This window comes from Nelusetta ayraudi, unplaced genomic scaffold, assembly GCF_046127955.1.
Source record: "Nelusetta ayraudi isolate G7.1 ecotype Tasmania unplaced genomic scaffold, CSIRO-AGI_Nayr_v1 ptg000011l, whole genome shotgun sequence".
NCBI classification, from domain to species: domain Eukaryota; kingdom Metazoa; phylum Chordata; class Actinopteri; order Tetraodontiformes; family Monacanthidae; genus Nelusetta; species Nelusetta ayraudi.
In genome coordinates, this window is record NW_027466061.1 from 17505975 (window position 1) to 17530255 (window position 24281).

Genomic DNA, 24281 nt, shown 5'->3' on the forward strand with positions numbered 1-24281 from the left:
CCAAATGGGACAACACTATCTGCAATACACTTTCTTACCATTAGATGTTGCTGAATCTTACGCACGGGACCTTTAAAATAAAACAAATCCAAGAAATGTATGTATATATGTTATGTTACCACTGTTTCATTCCGTTCCCATGAACACAAGACCTCTATCTCAACCATGTTTTCCAAAATGTGGCCACATCCCTCTCATTGGTATTTTAGACACAGCCGCTCTGCTCTGCTCTCACATTCTTGATTCCATCAGCTCTGCAGCTCAAGTCTTCCTTTCGCTCATGAACAAAGACAGCAGCTTTTAAGTAGATGCCTTCCTGGTTTTTAAAACGACCCCCAGAAACAGGATTTTGGTTAGCACGAGGAGACAGAATGTTGCTCTGATTCACTCGGCTTCACCCCAGCGATCAGGGGCGATCGCTGGGGTGAAGCCAAACGAAACGGGCCCATCGTCTGCACGGTGGCGCCTGGGCTGAAATTGAGAATCATGCTGCCTTGTAAATCAGATTTTCAACCAACGTGTCTCCTGCAAAAAGTTTGTACGTGAACTTCTACAATCTGATCTGTTGTGGAATGTAACATGGGAAAGGCCTGTGATTTATATTCCATCTAGTCACCCTGAAAAGACATCCTGCATTAAAGAAAACACGGGTCAGCTGTCAGACGATCCCATTAGTATTTCCACAGTCCACCCTGGTTTAGAGCTGCAATATTTATGTGTCCACATTGGGACCTGCCTGCACGTAAGTGTGAAAAGAACAAGTTGAAGCTCGCTTTTATTTTTCAAGGCCAGTAATATTATGGTAGATAAAGTTGCCTTTTGTAACACAAAGTAGTCTGAATAAAAAAAAGATTTTTGTTCCCCCTGCTTGACATGTAGTTAACACTGTACGTTACAGCCTTTGGGCAACCATGTTTGCAAGGATATAAAAAATCATACTGAGTCACCAATTAAAGATTGATTGATTCTTTTTTTTTTTTAAATGGTGCTATTTATCGCATTGCAACTGCAAAAAAAGAGAAATGTTGTAGCTGCGTAGAGACACCAGACCTGACCGCGTTACAGTCAATTATGTCTTTCTTTTGTCGTCGCGTTCACACTGCCCCCTTCTGTCCCTCCGAGTAGGAGAGGCATCTTGCGTATCAACACAACACAACAACAGCATCTCTGTCAAGCAGATGCAGATGGCGAGGGTGGCACATTTTTCATAGAGGGGAACTCACCCGTTGACTGTGGCACCTTAAAACGACAGCAGAAATAACAGCATGGGCAGGTATTCAGAATAAAGTGACTGCAAATATTTAGTCCCTTATTTAAGAAATAAGAATAAGAATAAGAATAAGAATAAGAATAAGAATAATGATATAATAATCTTTAATAATTTCAAAAACAAACAAACAAAAAAAGATGGGAGACGTGGGCTCTGGTTTAAAATTCCACATGGGGAGCGCGACGTGTTGTGTATCATTACTGTGACACCGGTGATACATGTTGAAACAAAAATCAATTTTCCTCAAGTGGTAAATGTGATTCAGTTAAGATTCCAAATTGAAAACAGTGTTTCCCCAGGGTTCTTTAGGAAGCCAGTGGATAGTGCGCACACAACATCCTTTTGTGCACACTATTTACCCCTGGATTGCTTCAGGCTAATGTCTCAATAATTTTCCCTCCTTTCTCAGGTCCTTCCCACAAAGGACTTAACTAATGATCCATGGACAAAATGAAGCATTTAAATTTATTCATTAATCATTCATCTCCAGCTCATTGAAAATGCTAAACTTCCACAAAATTAAGATTGAATATTGAAAAGTGATTGAGGGAGACAGCCTTCGGAGAGTGAGGCGAGTGAAGGAGTGAGGGAGTGAGGGCCGCGCCGAGGAAAAGCTGGCCCTTTTGTTTTTTTCCTCTCAGTAAAGAGATGCTAGTCTTTGCGTGCATGGTCAAGGTGGCCAAAGTGTACTAAGTGCTAGTTAAGGTCACAGGGTTTGACTAGTTGTAATTGGATCTCGGGGATCTGGAGAAGCGTAGAAATTCTGTCAACACTGCCTGTAATTATTCTCTTTTCCAATTAATGGTGACATAGATTAATTATCTGATGAGGCAAAGCCAATTGCAATCATTCACCCAGCTAAAATTAGATCAGTCCTGACAGCAGCATGAAAGTCACCTGTTTCATTGTTATGGATTTGCTGCGAGTAAAGGATGGAGAGGGTGGCGGCGGCGGCGGCGGACGGTGGAGGGGGCAGGGGGGCGGGTGTGGGGTGTGGGGGGGGGCGGATAGTGAAGCGTGCTGGGGTAAGTAAGTTGTCTGGGTACAGGTGAACGTCCAATTACGCTGCTGTTTGAGGGGAAGGCGACTACCCACTGGATCCCACAGCATCGGGACCGCCGCTGCCGCTGCCGCTGCCGCTGCTGGAGTCGACTGGCAGGCATCGCAGGAACGCAGAGATGAGCCGGATTTCCTGCGACAGTCCGTCCTGCTCGGACAAGTGACAAACAGCAGGAGACAGAGAGTAGCCGATTACAAGGGAGAGTCGGATCAGAAGTGATTTTGCTAATCACACCTGTGTCAGTGGAGGCTCAGGTGACATTTTTCTGGAAGGCAAAAATTTAAAGGGCAAACATGACACATCACCCACATACTGCTCCTGTGGTTTTGTCTCGGTTTTTACACATTTGAAGTCCAGTTAGACTGTTTGACTTCTACATCACAGCTTTGGCAAGTTCAGGCTGCGCTTTTATTATTTAGGCTTAAAACAGGATGTTGATGTTGCCGCTGTAGGTCAAACTCGACACATTCAGTACGGCGGGACATCACGTTGACACATGGCCACCGTGGCCTTGGCACAGTGAGGTATCCTGTCTCCTCTGCTGAAGACCGTGTGGATCAGAAAACATCACAGACTGTTGCTTCTACAGACACAGGACTGAGCAGATAAGCAGGTGGGCCTTCAGTTTTGGGTGAACTGCCCCTTTTCAAAATGCTGTTTTTAACGGGTGACAACACAACTCTCGCTCTCTCTCTCTCTCTCTCTCTCTCTCTCTCTCGCTCGCCCCGCACTCTGGTGGTTGAATCTCGCAGTCCGCTCGAATAAAGTGACCATCGTGTTCTTATTTTTGTGGGGAGGAAGAACAAGAGGCTCCTGGTGAACCGCGTCCAGGTTCAGTGCTTCAAAAAAAGAAAGGGGGGCGGGGGGGGGGGGGGGAGCCTCAGCATCCAGTTTTTCTATTAAAACTGCCTGGCACTGTCAACCAGCTTGGGAATCTGAACCAGGCTAACCATGCAGAAATTCTCTGACTAACAATTATATCAGCAACAGGATCTTGGATTACCGTCCCTGGGGAGCGGGGCATGTGGGCGTCTGCTCCAATCATTACTGGCCATTCAACAAGGCGCTGCACCGCTCTCCGCTGTTAGCCATTGTCAATTATGCCATCCCTAGTGTAAAGCCGCAGAACACAAGGCTGAACTGCCAGTTCTGGCAGGAGTGGAACAGCATGACAGCCCACCACCCCCGAAACCCAACCCACCCACACAACCACCCACTCTCACACCCCCACCACCACGACATCACCCTGCTCAAACCCCCACCCTAGGGTCCCCTCTCGCCGCCCCCCACCATCATCCTCCCTACCCCTACCCCACCCTGCTCTCCTCCAGCTACTTTGGAGGGAAAAAACCCCTGCATTGGGCTTCCGGTCGGGGCACGCCTTAGCCGTGAAAGCACTAACCTGACCCCTCTTATGTTCTGCTGGTAGGGTTAAGTGGACATGATGGATTAGCACAGGCCTCATCGGGATCGGCTCCGCCCCGACTTGCAGCTCCTGCTATCACTTATTGGCCGCGTTTCCCGAATAAAATAAAAGAGAGGGGGAAAAAACAACACGTTCACACCCCCCCTCGTCCGTTCTCTTTCAAATTGCACGCTTCCCCTTGTGTGCTCGCCGTCCTTCTGCGTGGATCACATTCAAGGAGGTAGAGGATGTTGTCTCATTTATTCTTTTTTCTGCTATAAAGGTGCACACTTTCCTCGGTGGTGCAGGGGCGCCGGCGAGCCGGACTGCTCATGAGGAGCCTGCTCTAAAGTGAGTGCCGGCTTGCTCTGATGGACCCTGTGCTGAGCTGTGACGGGTGACGGTGTGGTGCGCTTCAATACACCGGCTCTTTTGTCCTTCACACTCTGCGGCTCCCTGATAGCTCCTCCCCCTACTGTGCCCTACTCCTCCCTGCCTTGAGCTTGTGATCTGCCGGGGCCTTTTGAGGCTGGGCCAGTGAGACACGGCTGCTCCCTGTAATGTCTGGAGCCGGCCCGTCAAAAAAAAGAAAGAAAGAAAAAAAAAGAAAGAAACATGTCAGCCGTCATAGGGTGGAGGAAATGGAAAAAGGGAGGAACCAGTCAATATCATTTTCAGCCAGCGGCGGAACTTCTTTTGGAAGAAGGCGTCTAATCAAGGCTGTGCATGTGCATGCATGTTATTTGTTTGTCTGTATCTCACAAGGTTGAGTTTATTTTTTTGGCCGTTGTAATTAATCAGTGGAACCACAAGGGGAAGTAAGGAGGCGGGGCTAAATCCTGACAGAGCAGCAACAATCAAATAAAGCTGTATTTAAAGCAACTGGAGACCAATGTGGTGCTACTGGCTTGTTCCCAGCGAATGCTTACTTCCATATGATTAATGTTCTCCAAAACTAGCTCTATAATAACACCAATAACGCCAAATAATTCATCTCAACTCGACTGTTGCGGAACTTTGAATATTAATTTGGTGCAACTGCAAGATTGCAGGCGGCCTCGGTGAGACAGGTGCGCAAGCGGCAGTTTCTTTAATCAAGTTGACTTGGCCAAAAAAAAACTTTGCCCATTTAGGTATGAATAATGTCAAGCCACTGGGGGAAAGAAAGAAAGAAAGCGGAAGCGGCTCATCCCGTGGTTCCGTACCACCTGGCAGCTCTGGACAGGAGGTTTTTATAAAGATTCATCACTGTCTCTCTGTCCGCTTTGACCTCATCCCACATCACGGCGCAGATTAGCCACCGATTAGCTCCTAAATGAAGATCCTTACTTTCTGACCTCGCGGGCTATGCGGCCCCTCGGCTGGAAGGGAGGCAGTTACAAGGTAGTTTTACTCAAAGCTTTGTTATTTCCGCTCTTACCTGCCTGCCTGTCCTTACCTGATACAGACAAAATAGCTTAGTGTTAAATAAAGTATAGACACATCTTTGGATTATTAGGTTGTTTTACATCTCGTCTCGTTGGGCGTTAGCCGCAGAAGCTACAAGCACAATGAGGGAGACGGGCTCAAATGTGACGTGACCGGCCTCGATGCCTTGCATTCGAGCGTGTGCGTGTGTGCGTGTGCGTGTGCGTGTGTGTGTGTGTGTGTGTGTGTGTGTGTGTGTGTGTGTGTGTATAGAGTTGTCTCGTGAGGCAGAGCTAGCCGAGGAAACAGACCCAGCCGCCGCATGAGGCACTCGGGCGGACGCATCATCCATCACACGGAGCCCGTGAGCTGATGAGCGAACGTATAGACTGTAATATAAGAGTGGCGTGTTTAACTCCGCTGTGGTGGCCGGGCACAAAGACTTGGTGAGCGTCTGCCTGGCTGCCCTTTTCCTTGGCAAGGACGAGCCCCGGTGAACCACTAGCCGGATGAGGCTCAGACAATGCCAAGCATAACACGGAGCCATTGTGGTATGAAGAGAAGGCGCCGCCACCGCCGCTGCTCGGCGGAATACCTTCCACTTAGATAAAAGTTGAATAATGGGAATTTTTTTCTCTCTCTTTTTTTTGGGCCGTTGAAATGAGTGGCGGCACTTTGTGAAGTTTCCTGCTTTTTACATGTTACGTGCACAAATACCTGCGCCCTTCTGATTTTCTGGTCCGTCTCTTGAGAAAGAGCCTGGCAGCGGTCCAGTTCAGCCCGGCTGTAGAGGCTGCGTTGTTTGAAGTATTCCACCAACGCTTTGTGCATCCTCTTCTGCAACAAAGAGAGCTGGGGGGGTAGAAGGGTGTCAGCAAGGGGGGGGGGAGTGAGAGAGAGAGAAAGAGGGAGAGAAAGAGAGAGAGAGGAGGCAGAGAAAAGGAATTGGTAAGGCAGGAGAGGAAATTAATGGCAGTGTTCAAGAAGAATGATGGAGGGGAATAGAGAAAGCAGTCAATAGCCCATTCTGCAGTACACGGGCCTGACAGGAATTTCACAGTCTCTTGGTTTCTCTGCCCACTCGTGTGCACTCATCAGAAACCAGTCACATCTGGCTGCCAGGATGGGGGGTTAATTTTCTCTAAATGCTTCAGCAGTTTTGTTCTAGCCGAGGCAAACTCTGTGACTGCAAAGCTGATGAGTAAAATATTTCTACTTCACCCAGTTTAACTTTATACCAATCCCCTCAAGACATATTTTACACATACACACAGAGTCATGAACCCCCCACTGAAACCAGAAATTATTCCTAGTCTTTCGGAAAAGACATGCTGCTCGCTTTATTATTTGAACACGGTTTCAAGCAAAGAGGTTTAAATTCTGATAGATGCCGTTGCTTTTCTTCCCCCCCTCTCCCTCCATCTTCCTACCCTTCCTACAAAGCTTATCATTGCTTGGCAATGTGTTCCCCGGTGCATTGAAAACTAAAGCGAATTAGCTCAGTCATCAGCTCCTGAAGGAAAAGACAATAACGAGAATGCTCTTTATGGTGCACCCCAGTTAAACGCCGGAGCTGAAAGCCTCCACATAAACAAAACAGTGCTTATATGTACAGGAGGGTTGTTTTTTTTTGTATAATTTCTTTTATCTCTTTTATAAGTGGTACATGCTTGCAGGAGAGATGAGATACTGATAAAACACAAATCAGTCCGACTCCTTGTGGGAATTTGCCGATTTAAAGGCTCTATCATATGGTTTGGTCTACCTTCGCCATAAATGCATCCTTTCATTTTAAATTCTTGTTGTTGTTGCTGTTTTAAACCATATGGAATAAACTGAAAGCATGAAAGCTGTGCATGTCTGTTCCAAAGGAGGCAGAGAGGCGCCATCAGCGGTGCACCGAGTATTTTCAAACTCTGACATTTAAGGTTGGCTGGAGGCTGATGGTTGTTGTCACCTGTCCAGGAGGAGGACTGGCATGATTATACATTTAAATAATATACTGGTACCTAATGCTGATAAACTGTCAGGACACTTTCGATACATGTAGTATGCTTGCAATGAATGAGGTAGTTGCATATATTTAGTTTTCAAATATTGCATTGAATAGTGTATATTGCATTGTTCAGTCAGTGGCTAAATTCAGAGAGCAGGTAGGCTGTTTGTTGTTTCACATTACATACAATTTAACCATGAATCCACAAGAACCAGCTTTTCTGAAATTGAGTGAATTTAGGTCAACCAAATCATGGGTGGAGGTTTGAAGAGAGGAAATTCCAGGTTTTATTTATTCTAGCGCCCCCTTGGGAAATAAGTGACAACGACGCCTCCAGAGAATGGGTTAGATAGTGTGGCTACATCTGACAAACAATTTGTAGTATAAGAGTATACTAATAGTAGAGCTTTATATGGTATAATATGAAGATGGTGAAACAAAGTAAAGTTGAATTGTTTGTTGTATAATCTAAGTTTTTTATGCAAGTATATTCTCAATAGATAAGACTGCATCAATAACAGTAGTACATTTACAACTAATCATTTTCTTTTGACAAGGCTAAAGTTTTCAGTATTTCACAGCTGTTGCATTATATTTGCATTATATATATATGCAAAACTGCAAGATATGAATCAGTTGCAAACAGGACTTGTTAAAAAAAACAAAAAAACAGTTCATAATATAATCTCAGTTCCATTTTATCTGGAAAACAGCTGTCTCCCTGCAGTCAAACCGAAATCAATAAAACACATTTCAATTCTCACTATAATCACGTGTGTGTTGTTTGCTAAAGTTTCATGGATGAAGCAACACCTCTCACCTCTGTCAAGCAGCATTGAGAGATCCGCTTACCTCTAAATTATTGATGGAGAACTATAGGCCGGCACAAAAAGAAAATAGTCAAGTAATGTATTTGTAGCCAAGGGCAGTCCTGCCTGGTAACATTTTAACCATTGCTGACATGTATGGCATGCAGACTGTCCTCAGCTCGGGTGAACAAGCTTCATTTTCAGACATAAAACGGGTTTTAAGGGTTGAAGGCTCCAAATCATTTTTTATTTTTTTTACATTATTTTTCATCCCGGAAAAATAAGGGAACTCCTGCTGACTTTGACTGGCTCTGCTGCTTTGCTCAAGCTTGCACAAGTTTGAATGTGGGTGGGGGGTTAAAAACAAGACAGCCACCATGTGGTCTCGGAGGGTAGGGCAAACACCTGGCTGAGGCTGTTGTCACTGACCTGCTGGTTACATTACCCTTTGTGACATCACAGAGGGATCATTTCCAGAGATGCATGCACAGACTTCCTGATCAGGATGTGGCAAAAGCAATCGGATCATTTCTTGGGATTTCTCTTACAGGAAGGCACTGTTGCCACTTTATTGATAGTAAATTGAATAATAAGGGGGGGGCTTTAAATGAGCCAAGGTCTCATTTAGGAACCCCTCAATGACTTATTCTAGACACTTCCGTTTTTATGCTATAGCCTGGTGGTTTAGATGACAATAATAGCAATAAAAACAGGAAGAAAAAATGTGTGCTGCCTGAGTAACCTCTTCTTCAAGGCAGAGTGAGAGTTGTCAGAAAACATTTCACCCTAACCTATATCATGGAAGCGCACTGTCATGATAATTCTCAGAATAGGTGTCCCATGTTTTGCACTGTGGCTGTTAGTTTGCCATAAAGTGATTACAGGTTCGCCAAAGCCACAAGAAAAAAAGCCCTGACAAAGCTTGCACACATTCGCCAGTGCTTTGATCTCCACCGCAATCCTGACATTCCTGAACGCATCTACCTTATTGCCTCCAGTTACAAACAAATCAATTTACTCCGATTGCCCTGTGTAATATATGAGCTAACATTATGGGGATAATTGCACATTTAAAATGGAATTTAGCTGAACGTTCCAATTCAAATCTGATTAAATGCGATAGCGGGATCTGCGTCTGCATTTTGGGAAACGTTTTTGATCGTAAGCTTGTTCTGAATAATAAAAAAGAACGTGGGCACAGAGCACTCGCCAAGAGGCTGCTGTTGTAGAAGTGTGGAGTTGAAACAAACAAAAGTGAAGGCTGGATCCGCAGTAAAAGAAAATCAGGCTTTGATCATGAGCGTGGAAAATCCTGTCCACAGGATTTTATTTTTGCATGCATTTCTCACTTGATAACGTTCATGCAGTTAGATGAGGAATTGCTCAAGTAAAGGTATTAGTCATTTTTTGGAACAAATAATCTGTATTTTCCTTTTTTGCGGGGAATCAGTGTGGCTTCTCCCTCCTGCTATGTCTTGCAATGTGCAATTTTGCTTCCACTTATAAAGTGTCCAAAAACAGAAAGATTAAACGGTTAAATGTGTCTCAGCTGTCGTCCTCAAGCAGTCAGGATGTGGGTCGCTGTTTTTCTACTGCCTGATTACCGGAGATCTTTCTGAGCAATGGAATGTGTGAGCAGCAGCATCTCTGACTTCTGACCTACTCACAAAAATATCTCTATAAAATAGTAATAAATAAGTAATATGGAGAAAGTAACCTCATCAAAATGTCTTTTTGCCTGGTAGAAACAACATGTAGCATTATATAGACATATAGATAATTATATTACATCATAGCCATCACACCCATTTGGATTATCTCATCATTATGAGATGACTGCAGAAAACTGCAAGGAGAAAAACTAAATCTATTTAAAGGTCTCAAATTAAGATCTTTATTTTTTTTTTTATCCCCAACTCCAGTGGAGCAGCCTTGAAAGCTTAATTGTCCAGAAAAGAAAATGCACTGAATTGATAGAAAAATGGCATATTTAGCCCTCTGTTTACAACCTCCGCTGACACACTCAATTTGTAGCTTTTTGCTAAAGACGAATGCTTTACCGATGCTTCCACATTTGGAAAGGAACAGAATGAAGCGGCAACGTGGTAATTAGTAAAAGTGATGTGTCAGTGCCAGTTCTGACATCACAAAGGGCAGATGATTTTCTGAAAAGTATATAAAAAAGGATGGAAGGAAAGGATGGAATTTTCTGCTCCTTGCCAGTCAAAAGACAGAATTGGCACACAGGCGCTGATTCACTAAAGGACTGTGCCAGAAAAACAGACACATACATTATCAAATGCGCTAATTAATGACAAAGATGATCTACTAAGGGACACACAGTGTCCATGTAGTGCATTTGGTTTAACAAACATGTAGATTTAGCCATTTCTGACAGCATGTGCAAAATATTGGGGCGGTGAGGGTGTATATAGATTATTTAGCGGTCGCACTGTGATTTAGCAAAGCTGAAACTGACTGCGGGTTTTGTTTTTATTTTAGCACCTTTGAAAGACAGGTGTGCAAAACACAGGATACACACGGGACACCTGATGCTGGCCGGGTTGCAGACACACGCGATATGATTCAAAGCCACTTGTCATGGGACCTTTGATAGCTGGACAGCGAAAGCATTACAATTTAAATGTATATAATAATACATTTTTTGTCATAGAGTGCTTAAATAAAGAAAACACCTTGACAAACGAACAGTAGTTTCTTTTGTCTGATTTTCTTTTCGTTAATTAGGGGTTTAAATCCGTCATGCCAGTGATGTCTACTGTCAACAGAATGTGCACATCAAAGGCAACAGTTCTCACCTCCTGTGACACTGTACCATCCTGGTTACAGTTGAGTTTGTGTCTCATTTAAATCACCAGCAGACCACTTTTGCACATGGAAATTACGCATGCAATCTTAGTAGATCACCAGCAACATGCAAACCAACAAGACGGGCACTCTGTAAGCGTCCTCATGCAGCTTTTTTTGGATCTTAGAAAATGAGCCCCGAGTATTGTTTAAAAAAAACAGGTGCAAAGTCCTTTTTTACGCAACAGGAGTCCTTGAAAGCTGTTGGCAATTTAACAAGCTTGATTTTTCAAAAGAATAGAAGGACTAGAACAGTGAGCAGTGCAAAACAGAGTCCTAAAAATAATCCAGGGCAAAGAGGGACAAAGGTGATAAATATGAGAAAGGCTGAGGTGAATACCTGCGTGTAGTAATGAAAAGACTGATGTGCCTGGTTCCTCTGGCTCAGCGCAGACACTGCTTCCTGTCTGGCCTCCACAAGCCTCTCCTTCAGGTCTTCATACTCACGCGCCAGCCGTTTATTTTCCTCCAGTGCAATTCTTAGAGCATCCTAAGCATGGGGGGGGGAAAAAGTGACGCGAGGCATGTAACATTGCTCCAGCACCAGTTATATCACCCGCGGACCTCGTTTGATTGTTACAGTAAGAGGTTCAACATGTCTGGGGTTGGTGACTGGTGCAATTTCAACTGATCGAATCATGCCAATTAAAAAAAAAGCAACCAAAAATCGGAAGAGACACAAGACATATACTGTACGTTGTGAACGATTAAGCAGATAAACGTTTGGTGACACCGAGTCGGCAAAGGTCTACCATGGTGGAGCGGAACTACAAAGTCGATACTCTGCGCCGTGCAAACCGCACCGTAACGCCACATTGACTGCTTGCGTGACACTTTGGCGACGACGCTGACCTGCCCGCCGTGGTGAGCATAATGCGACGCTTCCTGTACTCGTGTCATTGATTCATCAATCATGTGCTAAATAAATAAATAAATGAATGAATGAATGAATAAAGGAATAAATAAGGGAAACATTGTGAGGAAACAAAGACAAATAAATCGCAGCTATTTGGATTTCCATGCCGGCATTGAAGGGCGCTCTCAGAGCGGTGACTATGTGACGACGTGGCTGGTGGCTGTCTCCAAGTCTACCTGCAGACATAATGAAGTGTGTCTCTGCAGTAAAACAGAGCAGCACTAAAGTGATGAGTTCAACCCAGCAGAAAGAGGGGCTGTAAACATGACAAATGCCTGCTATTGATTTCAGGTTTAATTACTCCGTGCGGCACTGACAAAGCCCATCTGATGCCGTTGTGAAGTGTAAATGGGACAAATTACACTTGGATGCCCATAAGAAACTGATAGCGTCGGCAATTTGCAGTGTTTACTTTGTGCTCGCCAGATGACGAGTGCTGTAAAAAAACAACAACAACAACAAAAAATTACGGAGACGCACATATCAAAAACAATAAGTCAGCGGGCTAAAGTGGGTTGAACTGGGACGACTCGTGACTTTGACTTGACATATTTACATATTTGGATGTAAGACCCCCCACCCCCAGTGCAGCCGGAATAAAAAGCTCCCATTGGGCTGTTTGTTATCCTGACCTGTCTCAGTCTCCGGCAGAGAGGTGCTTCACGCACCATGATTTCTGACTGCACACTCGTCCTATTATGTTATGCTAATGCAGACATAATGTCTGCTCGCTATTGGTCTCAATGATTACAGTGACCAATTTGCCCGGGACCTCACATTGGGCCTGATCTTTTTATTTGGCGCACGGCATTGTTTTTGTATCATCCTATTCCGTCAAGTGAAAAAGACTAAAGCCCCTTTTTGCATGGCTAACTTTTATCCGGCTAATGGGAGTTGTGACTACGAGGAAGACTTCTAATTCTCAAATTGTCTCACGCCAACAACTTCCTTAAAGTTGTTGCACTTGGATGCATGGCGGCTTAAGCTCCATTGCCTTTTCTTGTTTTGAACTAATGCATTCTTGATCACCGTTTAATGAAACTATATACCACATGGCGATTTCACATTAGATAAGCCATGTGAAACCCCCATCAGCAAAGAGGCTCTGGCTGGGGCTGATAATCCTGCAGATGAAAACCTTAGAATAAATAGGGCTTTCTCTTCCAAGGGAGTGTTCAAACACATGACAAAATATACAGAGCTTATTTTTCACTATCATTATGAAAAAAACTATTTTTTTGTATTTCATTTTGCCAACTGCATGTACGTGCATTGAAATGTGCTTTTTAAAATGGTTCCGTGGGCCTACAGGTATGAGGAACAGGCAGTGCACGTCTCACGGCGACACGCATCATCAAATTGGTCCAGACACCGGAACAACAGTGAGTTGTCATTTTGTGCGAGGTGGGGAGGAAAAGAAAAAAAAGCACTTAAAAAAAAAGATTGACCACGGCTTGTAATTTTAATTGCGCGCAGCTCTTTTCTCTCTGCATCTTAAGGGACGCATTGTGACGAGCAATGTGCTGACACTAATCCACAAACAAGTAAACAATGAAATGTTCCTGCGGCTCCTCCCCTGCACGGGGAGGGGAAAACAACAGCAAAGAAGCAAAAAAAAAAAAAAAAAAAGAGAGAAGCATCAAGTCATGTATTTACTGAGAGTTATACAGAGCGGCGCTTCGTTACCTTCCCGTCTTCCATTAGCTTTTTCCTTGCTGTAACATGAGCGCTGTGTATCTGCACGGATCGCCGTGCTCGTCGGTGGCAGTTATTAATATCAGACTGCAAGGTGCTCATTACCAGAGCGGCTGATTTGTGTCTGAATTGCGCCACATCAAAGACACTCCTGCGGGGAGGGAAGGAGGGAGGCAGCGAGGGAGAAAAAAAAAATAAATAAATCACACGGGCAAGCATCACAAGAACCAACGCAGGTTCACCCGTGTGGCTGATCACAGCTGGCAAGTGCGTGTGGAGCCATGAAAGAAACAAGACAACCAGTAGAAGTAGAATAAAAAGAAACCCACCGTGATTAGGACTTACTGGAGTTCTGCTACTTTTTCCTGCATGACTTCCACTCTTTGCTCCATCTCGGCCGAGGCCTCTCTTTGCTCCTTGTTGCTCCTGGTGAGGTCGCTAATGGTGCTTGCCAGGTCGTCCTGCCTCTTCGTGGCAGCGGCGTGCGAGTCCTGTGGTCCAAAAAAAACAAAACAAAAAAACCCAAAGCAGACGTTTAAACTCAGTCGCTGGATGGTGTTTTAAAGGGAGGGATTATCTCGTCGGATGAGGGAGTGACAAGATAAATAGCTGCGACTGGCTCCGTGCTCAATGGGCTCTGCAGAGTAAACCTGACTTCGCAACTGTTCCTTGACTCAAGAGGAACGGGCCCGCAGATTTGCTTGTCTTACCTGAGCAGCTTTCAGGTGGTCACGTTTCAGCTTTCTCTCCTCCTCCAGCTTGATTAATGTCCTCCCGTGTTCACGCTCAGTCCTCTCCAAGTTCGCCGTCAGTTCTTGCATTTTCTGCAGGGACCACACATCGTCCACAAACCATTGACACTTTTTGACCTCTCGCCTGCAAGAACGAATGAATGAATGGCCTTCTGCTCGGCTCGGCGGCACCTTCACTTTGGTCTCCAAGTGCGCGGTTGCGGCGGCCACATCTTCCGATTCCCTCTGAAGCTTTAAGTTGATGATCTCCACTCTCCTCTGACATTGATGCAGCTCTTCACTCATATTTGCACACTCACGCTAAATTAAAAACCAAAAATGAAACTGCACATCCCAATCAAGAGTTATGGAAGAGTGTCAATACAAGTTGCCATCTACTCAATGGACAAATCAACATAGCGTTGATTTGTTCATTGAGTTTTCTTGGTCTAATGCTACACCGTGAAACTTATACAAAGAATAAAATATGTTTTCAAAACACTGGCGTGTAACATTTACAGGGAGGGAAATAAATAATCGACGCATTTCTAAGTAGTTATTTCCATAAAACATCTTTTAAATAAAGTATTTGCAGCTGCTAATAATAAACATTTTTACATATCATGCAGGTCTGTTTGCAAGGAGGCCGCCATGTATTTCTTATTTTAGACTGACATCACAGCTGGTAGGAGAAGGACGCAAGACCAAATGGAGTGAAAGCCTTGATATGTGATGAACGAAACCAAATCAAAACCGGCAGGATTAGAAAATTCGCTTCAGCATCAAGTTGACATTTTGATAGGAAAAAACAAAGGAAAAACGGCATAAATCACAGATTTTCATTTGTTGACAGAAAGATGCGTCTAAATTCTACACACCAAACCTCAAATATTTCCAGAATTGGCGGGAAAATTGTCAGTCAAACGCCACTAACTTTTTCAGGTTGCGCCAATGCACTTCTGCCCTGGACCTGAGTGAATGGACTGCAAGGCTCTTCACACACTAACCTTCAGCAGCTCCAAGGCCTCCGTCTGACTCCTCAGATCCCTCCTCAGTTTCTCCATCTGCGCCTGTTGAGCAACAGAGACACTTGAACAGCCAAGAAGGGAAAAACAAGAGCAGCTCGCACAGCCAACATGTGCCGCCGCTGACCCCGGCCCTGTGTTCTTGTTCGGAGGTGAGCTCCTCCTGCTCTCTCAGCTTAGCCACCGTGGCTCTGTGTCGGGCTCCAACGCGGGTCATTTCCTGCGTGGCCTTTTCCGCCCGCTCGTCATTGAGGGTGATTTCCCGGAGCATGTGCTTCGTCTCCTCGCGCATCTGCTTCACTGCGGCTTCGCTTAGAGGGGGAAAACAGACAGAAAGACAAGGCACAGCAGTGCATGATGAGTGCAGACTGCGCTACAGTGCGAAAGGCTCTATTACTGTGTTGTACCTGCGAGACAGTTTCGCCCTGTACTCCTCCGCACTGAGTTGACACTCCATGTTGTTTTCACACAGAGCTGCCAAAGCGGCGCGTCTTGCACTGAGCCGCTCCTCTGTGCACGAGACCTCGGCTTCCCCTTGGAGCCTCTGCGGAAAACTCACAGCGCACATGTACGTGAAGCTCTGTGTGATGCATCGTTATTACCGTGGGTACAGTTGATGCAGCGTTGCTGTAATGGGCAGTTCTGTGCCAAATGAATTACCATAAGACATTAAAAAAAACAAACAACCAAAACAACAACAATATCATCTAAAACGGCACAGTTGCCCCTGCTTACGTTTTTTTCTATGTCCTCTTGAAGCGCAGTAATTTTCTCGTTTAATTTCCTGGTCGGTTTTATTTCTTCCTCCATCTGATTCTTCAGTTGCAAAATCTATTCAAAAGGGATTTAAAAACAAGTATTGATAGGACTAATTCTATTAAGTGCCGACAGATCCCTCTGTTGCACCTCTGAAATGAAAACGTGGTTGGCGTCAGTTACCTGTTCTTTTTCCGTTTTCTCAAGTTCAGTCATTCCAAGGATTTGTTTTGTTGTGGCTGCGCACTTTTCCTCTGTCAGAGAGATCATTTTTTCAGCGTCTTTTATTCCTGCACATAAACCTTTTTCAATCATCTCCGACTGGTGTAAATCCTCCCTGTAAGCAAACACAATGCTTTCAATTCAGTGGATTAAATAATCCCCTACTGTTAACATAAAACCAAACTGTAACATTATAAAAGACTCCTTTGCAAAAAAAAAAAAAGGGGTTGCATCAAATGAATCAGAAATGTTCCAAAATACGCCCTTAAAAAAGGAAAGGACCATCAGTTATCAAATTTGTTTCAGGGTTTACTTCTGCAATTGCTTCAACTATTTAAAGGTCTGGTTGCGGATGCTGTAACAACTGACCATACTGTGTCTTATTACTATTTATTTTTTTTTATTTTTTTTAAAAAAAAAAGGTTAATGTTATCATTGTTGAAAGAAAAGACATTGTGTCACTTTCAGGTAGGAGACAGACACTTACAGTTTTTTAGTCAGCTTGTTCTTCATCACAAGCTCTGCCTGTTCCAGCGATGCCTTTTCATTCTCAGTGTCCTGCTCCGTCTTTTTTAACTCATTCTGAACCCGAACGTGATCATTGTGTGTTTTGGAGTACAATTCATCGGCCTACAACAGAACAAGGCCGGTTAAAGTTTCAATCTTCACCACACATAGATATATGATAGATATTTGTGAAAAATGTCTTTTGAATGACTTTTAAAGGCATCAGCAGTGGCAGAAAGTAAAGTCTGCGTCCCTGTTCCGTGTTTAAGTATTAAATAAATGTAAGTGTGTCTCTGTTTGTCTCATACAACTATACATTGATGTTTTTCAGTAAATGGTTCATGATATTATCTGATGTCTTGATAGACGGTTTTAAAATTTCATGGAGTCTGAAAACAATTTTCCAATGTTGTATCGGCATGAAATGGAATTTGAAAATGAATCACCAAAAATAAACCCAAGTATGTTTCGAGTTGGATAAAGTTACCTTTATCCCAGGTTGTCATTTGGTTCAGGAAAAGATGTGAGATCAAGTGGAAAGTCAACACTGCTTGCAATATTACATATTACCATTGGATGGCGCTAAATCTTACACACTGGACCTTTAAAAATAACAATTATGATATTAGAAATCTGCACAAAAAATATATATTTTCATCACTTTGATAATTCGGCATTTGGTAATCCTGTTCCACTCTGATCCACTCACAAAAAGTGTTATGATGCTTTATGATCTTCAGAACACTTTTAGCCGACAAGCTGTTGAATTGTTGAAAATAGCTGAAATGTTATTTCCTGTTCATCTTGTAACACTGAGCTGCTACAGTGTTTAATTTAGCCAGTGTGAAGCTGCACTGGTCTTGAGTCAAAGTTGACTTGCTGCATGTTGACCCCCATCACTCACTCAATACATTGGTACAGTTCTGAGAAAAGGCACAAGCACGGCCACGGCTGAATTTCTTCAAAAGAACTAAAGGAATTAATACGTGGGGAAAAATATAAATGAAAAGTCAGGGAATTAAGGAAGTTATTATGATTCAACCTTTGGGGACCATGAATGTTGGAAGTAAATTTCACGGTGAACCGGTCAGTTGTTAAAAAAATGAAATGATTTTGCTCCAGACCAGAGTGCCGGATGAACACCGGACCATCAAACCAACAAACACAGCGGTCCCTCAGGCCACGCCGCTTGTGTATTAAATAGCAGAGTCGTGGAAGGGAAAGTGACGGAGTGAGATGGAGCTCGGGTGGAGTTGACAAGCTAATTCAAGGAGCTCCAGCCTCTAGAGCAACAACTGCCACCCAGTGAATATACTCATTGCTGAGTTGTGGAAGCTCACTCTGTTTTTACCTTTGGGTCAGTGTAAGTGCTATGCATGATGGGATGTATTGCTGGTTTCGTGACCATGGGTGGTACACTACTTTTAGCAGTGCATTGTGGGATAAAACAATCAGACTATATAGTGAGGAGATGTTCACTCAGAATTCGGACATCATGACAAAAAGGTGTATTCACTATATAGTGAGAAGTGAGTGATTTCAGATTCAGTCCTTGTATCTCTCTGTCTGGTGTCATGTCCTTGTCTTGAATGTTCCCTGTAAACCTCTCATGTTTGTTCAAGTCAAATACTTTGTGAATTTGTCGTACTTTTGTTTTGGGGAGTTTTTTAGCCACTTATTCTTATATTTGCTCCAATTTAAGATTTTTTTATTGTGGAACAAATATCTCTTGTTTGCTTTATTTGAGTTTTCTGCCTTTGGGTTCCTCTGTTTACCCTAACAGGACAAAAATGCCAGTTTCCTCAATATCTAATGGACATGCAAAACACTCCATCAGCCATGTCAGGTCATGTCCAAGTGCTCTTGTGCAAGAAGCTGAAACTCGAGTGTGAAGACAAATGGTGTTCAGACTCAGAAAACTTTATTAATCCCAGCAGGGGCAATTTCTTACTTGACCACAGTACCATACAGTGACATGAAGGCATCCGATAGAGGAGTGAAAAATAGAATGAGAATAAAATCCAACAAGACAAATGAAATAATATAAAGGAGTTCAGGGAGACTATATATGTGTGTGTGTGTGTGTGTGTGTGTGTGTGTGTGTGTGTGTGTGTGCGTATATATACATATATATATATATATATATATATATACATAATAATGTGCTCTAATGAATTGGAAGCTGAGTGACACAATTGCCTCAACACTACAAACAACGACAGTCAGACAAGAGGTACCTCGGATTGTGCGGTCTGTATTTGATTGATGAGACCTCTCTGGCGTTCAAGGTTTTCTCTCACGATGGGAATTTGCTTTTTGGTGAAGCTGATGTCGTCGTGCAGGCGCTGGTTGGGCACCTCACTCTGCGCAAGCTTCTCCTGAGCTTGGTCTAGTTCTCCTCGCGCCACTTTCAGCTGCCGCTTCAGCTCTGCAATGTCTCGATGGCATGCCTCATGCTCTGGGGCGACAGCAGCGTAGAATTAGCCGTTTTGAGACGTAAAAGTGAGGCCGCAGGTGGCGCCACCGACCTTTCTGGACAACCTGAGAGCGCTCCTGTTGTTTCCACAACGAGATGCCGTCAACTTGGCTCTCCAGAAACCGTTTTCTCTTCCTCTCCTTGTGGAGTGCTTCCTCTGCATACTGACGTTCAGCCTCCAGTCGCTCTATAAGATACATGACCTCTCCAAGGACATCATTTACCTTCTTCAGCAGCAGCGTCAATGCACAAGTTTCTGAAGGAATTTTAAAGAAAAACAAGACCACGTTGTGCTATTGTGCATCGCACACAGCCTACATACTGTACACAGGAGGGAACAGTGGGAAAAGAATGTAAACGATTCGATAGCATAACGTGACCAACTATAATGTGCAGATAAATATAAACTTGGTCCAGAACATTGGATAGTAGCTAATTAATTATTATGTAGCGAACAGCTGTGTGACAGTAATTGGAACTGGCCATTACAGCATGGAGTAAACACCATCTTAAGCTTCTACTGACTACATCCAAAACAACTACCAGTGTGTTGCTCTTCTCCATGAACGTCATTTAACGGAGGAAAAATATCTCAGAGGTTTTTCTGACTGTCACCTCTTGAATTAATTGCGACGCCTTCGACAAACAACTCTGTCGACATCACCGACTCAGTGTCTGAGTCTCTGGACTGAAATCTGCTGAAGAAAGGGTAAGTTAGTGCCAATGCCGAGGACAAACGGAATTCAAACCAAAAACAAAACGTACTTTACCTCCCAGTTTTGCTGAATTGGTGTCTGTCCTGAATAATCCACAGGGAGAAAAATAGGGAATATTTTACACCGAATTGTATCCGAGCCATCTTGTTGTCACACAATCTCATAGGTTCGCCACACATCAGATCAGTTTACCTGTTGACACCAGTCTTTCACTATCATTTTTAGCTCTTGGATATGGTTCACAGCTTTATTGACACACGGCAGTGGACTGTTGAGCAAGGCACACGTGCGGCGTCTACCAGTGCAGATGGCCTGAAGATCTGCTGGATCTTAAGAAACAACACAAAAACACAGATCTGAGAATTACACTTAAAAGCGGTACAGACAACTTTTTGTAGATAATATTAAACAAATCTTGAAAAAAAATAATAATAAAACGTCTTCATAGATATCATGGGTTAATGGGTTACATTATTGCTTGTTATTTTTGGTCGATATTGTTAAGTCTAAAATGTGACTTCTTTTGTCATAGTATATAAAGTAATTACTGTTTTGACTTATCTGTGTTAGTATTCCAACTCTAATATGTAGCTATCCTTGCAATTCACCAGTAGAGTGGAAGTGAGGAGAGAGTGAGTGCAGCACCTAATGGCTAGGAGGTGTAATTGTTCTTCAGATCGCCTTTAAAACTTTCGCTTATCACACGCATAAAACAAACGCCAGTTATCTATGAGAAAAGCACAATACCCTTAAAATCACAACAGCTTGAGCAGTGGAATCAACTGCATTTTGGACCAAGCAGCTGCTTATTAGCCATATTTTGAAAAGTGATTATACAAACGCATTTGGGTGTGAAGGGCCTTTTATTTTGGTTCTATTCTCTCTAGATGCTGCATGAAAAGACTGCAATTGGCGGTAGTAAGAAAACAGAGACAAGTAGTTTGAACGTCTCCAGACGATCCCAAGGGCACAATTCTTAGTGGTGAAAGTGCGCCATCTGGTGGAATAACATTGTCCAAAATAATAGAAAGACCTAGTCCAGTAATTTGATTTAGACAATTGATTTTGCCATGTAAATTGAATAATTAAAATAATCAATCAAAAAATAGAAATAGAATAAAAAGGAAGAGGAGTGACGAGAAAAGAAAAAATGCTTTTTGGTTCTCATATCTGCAAGTAAGGCCGCAGGTCTTTATTAAATTAAATCAATTTTTTTATGAGTGGCTTTCATTTGTTACCTGACAAAATAAAATATGAATGTTGTATTATATATTAATATTGTAATAATAATATGTTATAAAATCACCAGCTGTGACTAATTTGGTCAGACTTATAAACATTATTATTAGTAGTAGTAGTAGTAGTAGTAGTAGTAGTAGTAGTCAAACCTTGATTTAATTCGTAATTTCTCATTGGAATTATATATATATATCTTTTCAAGAGAGCCCTGACATCAGTAGGCAGCAATGGGACTTTTACAGAATGGGACTGAAATGATTCACAAACAAAAGAGCAGTCCAGGGGGTAAAACCATGTGTACTTGAAAGAAAGGCAAAGGCAGAATCTGTTGCTCAGTAGTTCGGCTCAATAATACAATGAATAGGCCAAATGGTGAAGGAAGGTGGTGATTCAATGTGTCATCAGCAGAATGGACAAACTATGTGTTATAGCAACAAAGAAGAACCGTATGAGACTGTGGGGTAAGATACGACAACAATGCTATTCAGGTGTTCAGATTTATTCACTGAACTGATTTTGTTCATGGAAATGCAGTGGTTAGCACTGCCACCTCACATCATGGGTTCAATTCCAGGCCGGGGACCTTTCTGTGTGGAGTTTGCATGTTCTCCCTGAGTCTGCATGGGTTCTCTCTGGGTTCTCTGGCTTCCTCGCAAAATCCCCACCCCCCCCAAAAAAAAAACATGCATTGTAAGGTCAATTGGAAACTCTAAATTGTCTGTAGGTGTGTGTGTATGTGTGTGTGTGTGTGAGTGTTTGTCTTTGTTTGTCTCTATGTGGCCCTGCCCTGTCACCCTGTGACAGCTAGACTCCAGCAGACCCCCAATAGCTCAGGAAGAAGCCTTTAGAAGTCTTTAGTTATTTTTTAAATATTATTTTAAGATTTATTTTAAGGAAGAAAAAAAAAGGGAAGCACCGGATTGTATCTTACACGTGTCTCTCATGTATGTAATTATTTTTTCTGTTGCCGATGCTCAATAAATATATTTGAAAAAAAAAAAAAGATTTATTTTGTGAAATATTATGTTATTCCACTGATTCACTGTTGCCTGGGCCCACAGTCAACAGTAATTAGGAATCTTTTTCGCTTCGCATTTCACTTTTTTATTTATTCATTTTAAATGTTTTGTCCTTAAATAGAATTATTATTTGTCTCCCCATAATATCATGTTTGGGGCCACACAAGGATGAATATAAACATATGCATCAAACATGCAGCATAATGTTTAGAATCATTGTAATATCTCCACATCCATATCCCAAAGTGACAGAACCACTTAATATATTTAACTATGGGCAGTCAGAGTAATTTGATACGATGTGGTTTTGCACTATGGATCTAACTGTAACCTTTGCATTGACAAGCAAAAGCACCTTGTTGTACATCTAACTTCACTTACCTGGCTGGCTGCGCCGACCTTCTCTCGACGGGAATCTGAGCGGCTCAACATCAGGCATCCTTGGATCTTGTCCAGGGTGATTTAAAAAAAAAATGAACAGCAGCTTAATCCGCACAGTCACACAGAAAAACGCATATTTTAGGTTATTAGCTTCAACATAACTTTATAACAGACGGCATTGCACTGGTAAAAGCAGTCTGAGGAGGCCCAGTGTTGACCATACATTCACTTCCCTCCCGGGTTGTCACTCTGACGGATAAAGTTCAATTAACGACAGGTAATTAATTTAGCTCATTATAAATTGATGAGCAGCAGGGGGTCGTTGTCATGGTGGAAAGTGAAAAGAGGGGGGGTGACATTCGGAGATCACCTACCTTAAAACACACGACGCTATCAGCAATCACTTCTGCTTTTCTGAGTGACGAGATTCCATATGTGAAGGCATCGGCGGGGGGCAAACACTTCTGCAAAAGTTTTCACTCCGTGAGCCCACCAGTCAGGTTCCATTAGTTGCTGTCAATCCTCTGCAGAGGTCGCTCAGCAACAAGGGGCTGCGCCTGGAGCCACTGCGGTGCGTTCAAGAGCGGCAGTTGCTTTGGAACGTTTGTGTTTGTGTGCTGGCAACGCTGCTCAGGGTCGCCTAGGAGCAGGGGCCCGCTGCACGACAACAGGATTCCGACACCCAGGATCAATAACTAAGCCGAGTTGCCAAACATTGGTGTCACGGTTGCACAAAGGCCAAGTCAGGGTGAGCTGACACGGATTCATCAAGCCAGGTGATCCGATCCTGGATAAGGGTACGCCTCCTTCAATAGACCCCGTTATCGAAATCAGGTTTCACCATGGCAACGAGAGCGGCGTACTTTCCCCGTCCGAGGTGGAGATCCGCGTGCATGAAGGCTTTCGGTGAGGTAAAGGAGCAGATACACACGAACGGTAATACCGCCGCAGTCATAAAACAAAGAGTGTAGCAAAGTTTTGCAGACCCGCCTGAATGCGTAAATAGTGCACGAATAAACACTTGCTGGCCCGTTGAAAAAAATGAACTCAATTGCTATCCATATAGTTAATTAAGTAATGTCCGAAAACGTATGAATCAATCGAAGTTGTAGGTGTAATTGTGTAAATGTAACTCCAACAGACTGTAAAACTCTTTGATGAATAAACGAGCTCACTGACGTCCTTCAATTTCCGTTTTGGGATTAATAAAGTTCCTCTTATCTTATGTTTGCTCCTAATGCTGCTCTGCTGTTTCATTATCCTGCCTCCTCCCCGATGACGTCATTTATCGGCTGGTCAGAGACCAATATGTATACTGTTAGATGAAGTTAAAGACGTCCTGCAGTGGCAGAGGAATTTGATAAATGTAATGATTTGTTAAAATAAATTAACTTAATAAATTATCAAATGATTACAACATTATATAAACTCATTTATCTTGAACATTCATTCATCCATCTTCTATACCCGCTTATTCCTATTCAGGGTCACGGGGGTCTGCTGGGGCCTATCCCAGCTGTCTTAGGGCGAAGGCAGGGTTTTATCTTGAACATAATTATCACAAATGTTTATTAATGACAGTGGGTCTCGTTGAATGTGATAACAACGTGTAGTGGGCAGTGGAATAACTATTGGTTTCCGTTTGTGGAGACTGTTGACTAAGATAAGGAATGAGATTTAAGAGATCCTGGAAATGACCCTGGTCTGGAGCAGGCTCACTCCACAGAATAAATCTCCATGGTAATTTATAATATCCCACTTCCCTCTATCCCAACCAGATCAC

General features: G+C 43.1%; 1 protein-coding gene across 4 annotated transcripts; it reads right to left on the reverse strand.

Annotated features, from left to right (window-relative positions):
- Window positions 1-3: 3 nt before the first annotated feature.
- ccdc178 (coiled-coil domain containing 178) lies at window positions 4-23754 on the reverse strand. 4 transcript variants are annotated; one of them, XM_076021538.1, is made up of 20 exons: window positions 22873-23754; window positions 22499-22564; window positions 20052-20188; window positions 19914-19942; window positions 19759-19838; window positions 19196-19399; window positions 18905-19125; window positions 16648-16790; window positions 16122-16275; window positions 15918-16013; window positions 15590-15726; window positions 15310-15493; window positions 15165-15227; window positions 14350-14478; window positions 14137-14250; window positions 13772-13917; window positions 13418-13577; window positions 11156-11305; window positions 5848-5994; window positions 4-2477 (listed from the first exon to the last, which is right to left on the reverse strand). In XM_076021538.1, the coding sequence occupies exons 2-20, from the start codon at window positions 22554-22556 to the stop codon at window positions 2358-2360; spliced, it is 2472 nt and encodes an 823-aa protein (XP_075877653.1). In that variant the 5' UTR covers window positions 22557-22564; window positions 22873-23754; the 3' UTR covers window positions 4-2357. The 4 variants fall into 4 exon arrangements, with proteins under 4 accessions (XP_075877653.1, XP_075877655.1, XP_075877654.1 ...); XM_076021540.1 differs by having other exon boundaries at window positions 5860-5994; window positions 22499-22747; XM_076021539.1 differs by having other exon boundaries at window positions 4-2480; window positions 5860-5994; window positions 22499-22747.
- Window positions 23755-24281: the final 527 nt, after the last annotated feature.

Bases quoted from the DNA above. Each gene is read 5' to 3' on its own strand.
- ccdc178 (XM_076021538.1), bottom strand. From the start codon at position 22,556: ATGCCTGATGTTGAGCCGCTCAGATTCCCGTCGAGAGAAGGTCGGCGC. The intron at 15,494-15,589 runs GTACAACACAGT...TCCCCCTCTAAG, and splicing joins AGGGCGAAACTGTCTCGCAG to CGAAGCCGCAGTGAAGCAGA. The intron at 15,228-15,309 runs GTCAGCGGCGGC...GTTGCTCAACAG, and splicing joins AACAAGAACACAGGGCCGGG to GCGCAGATGGAGAAACTGAG.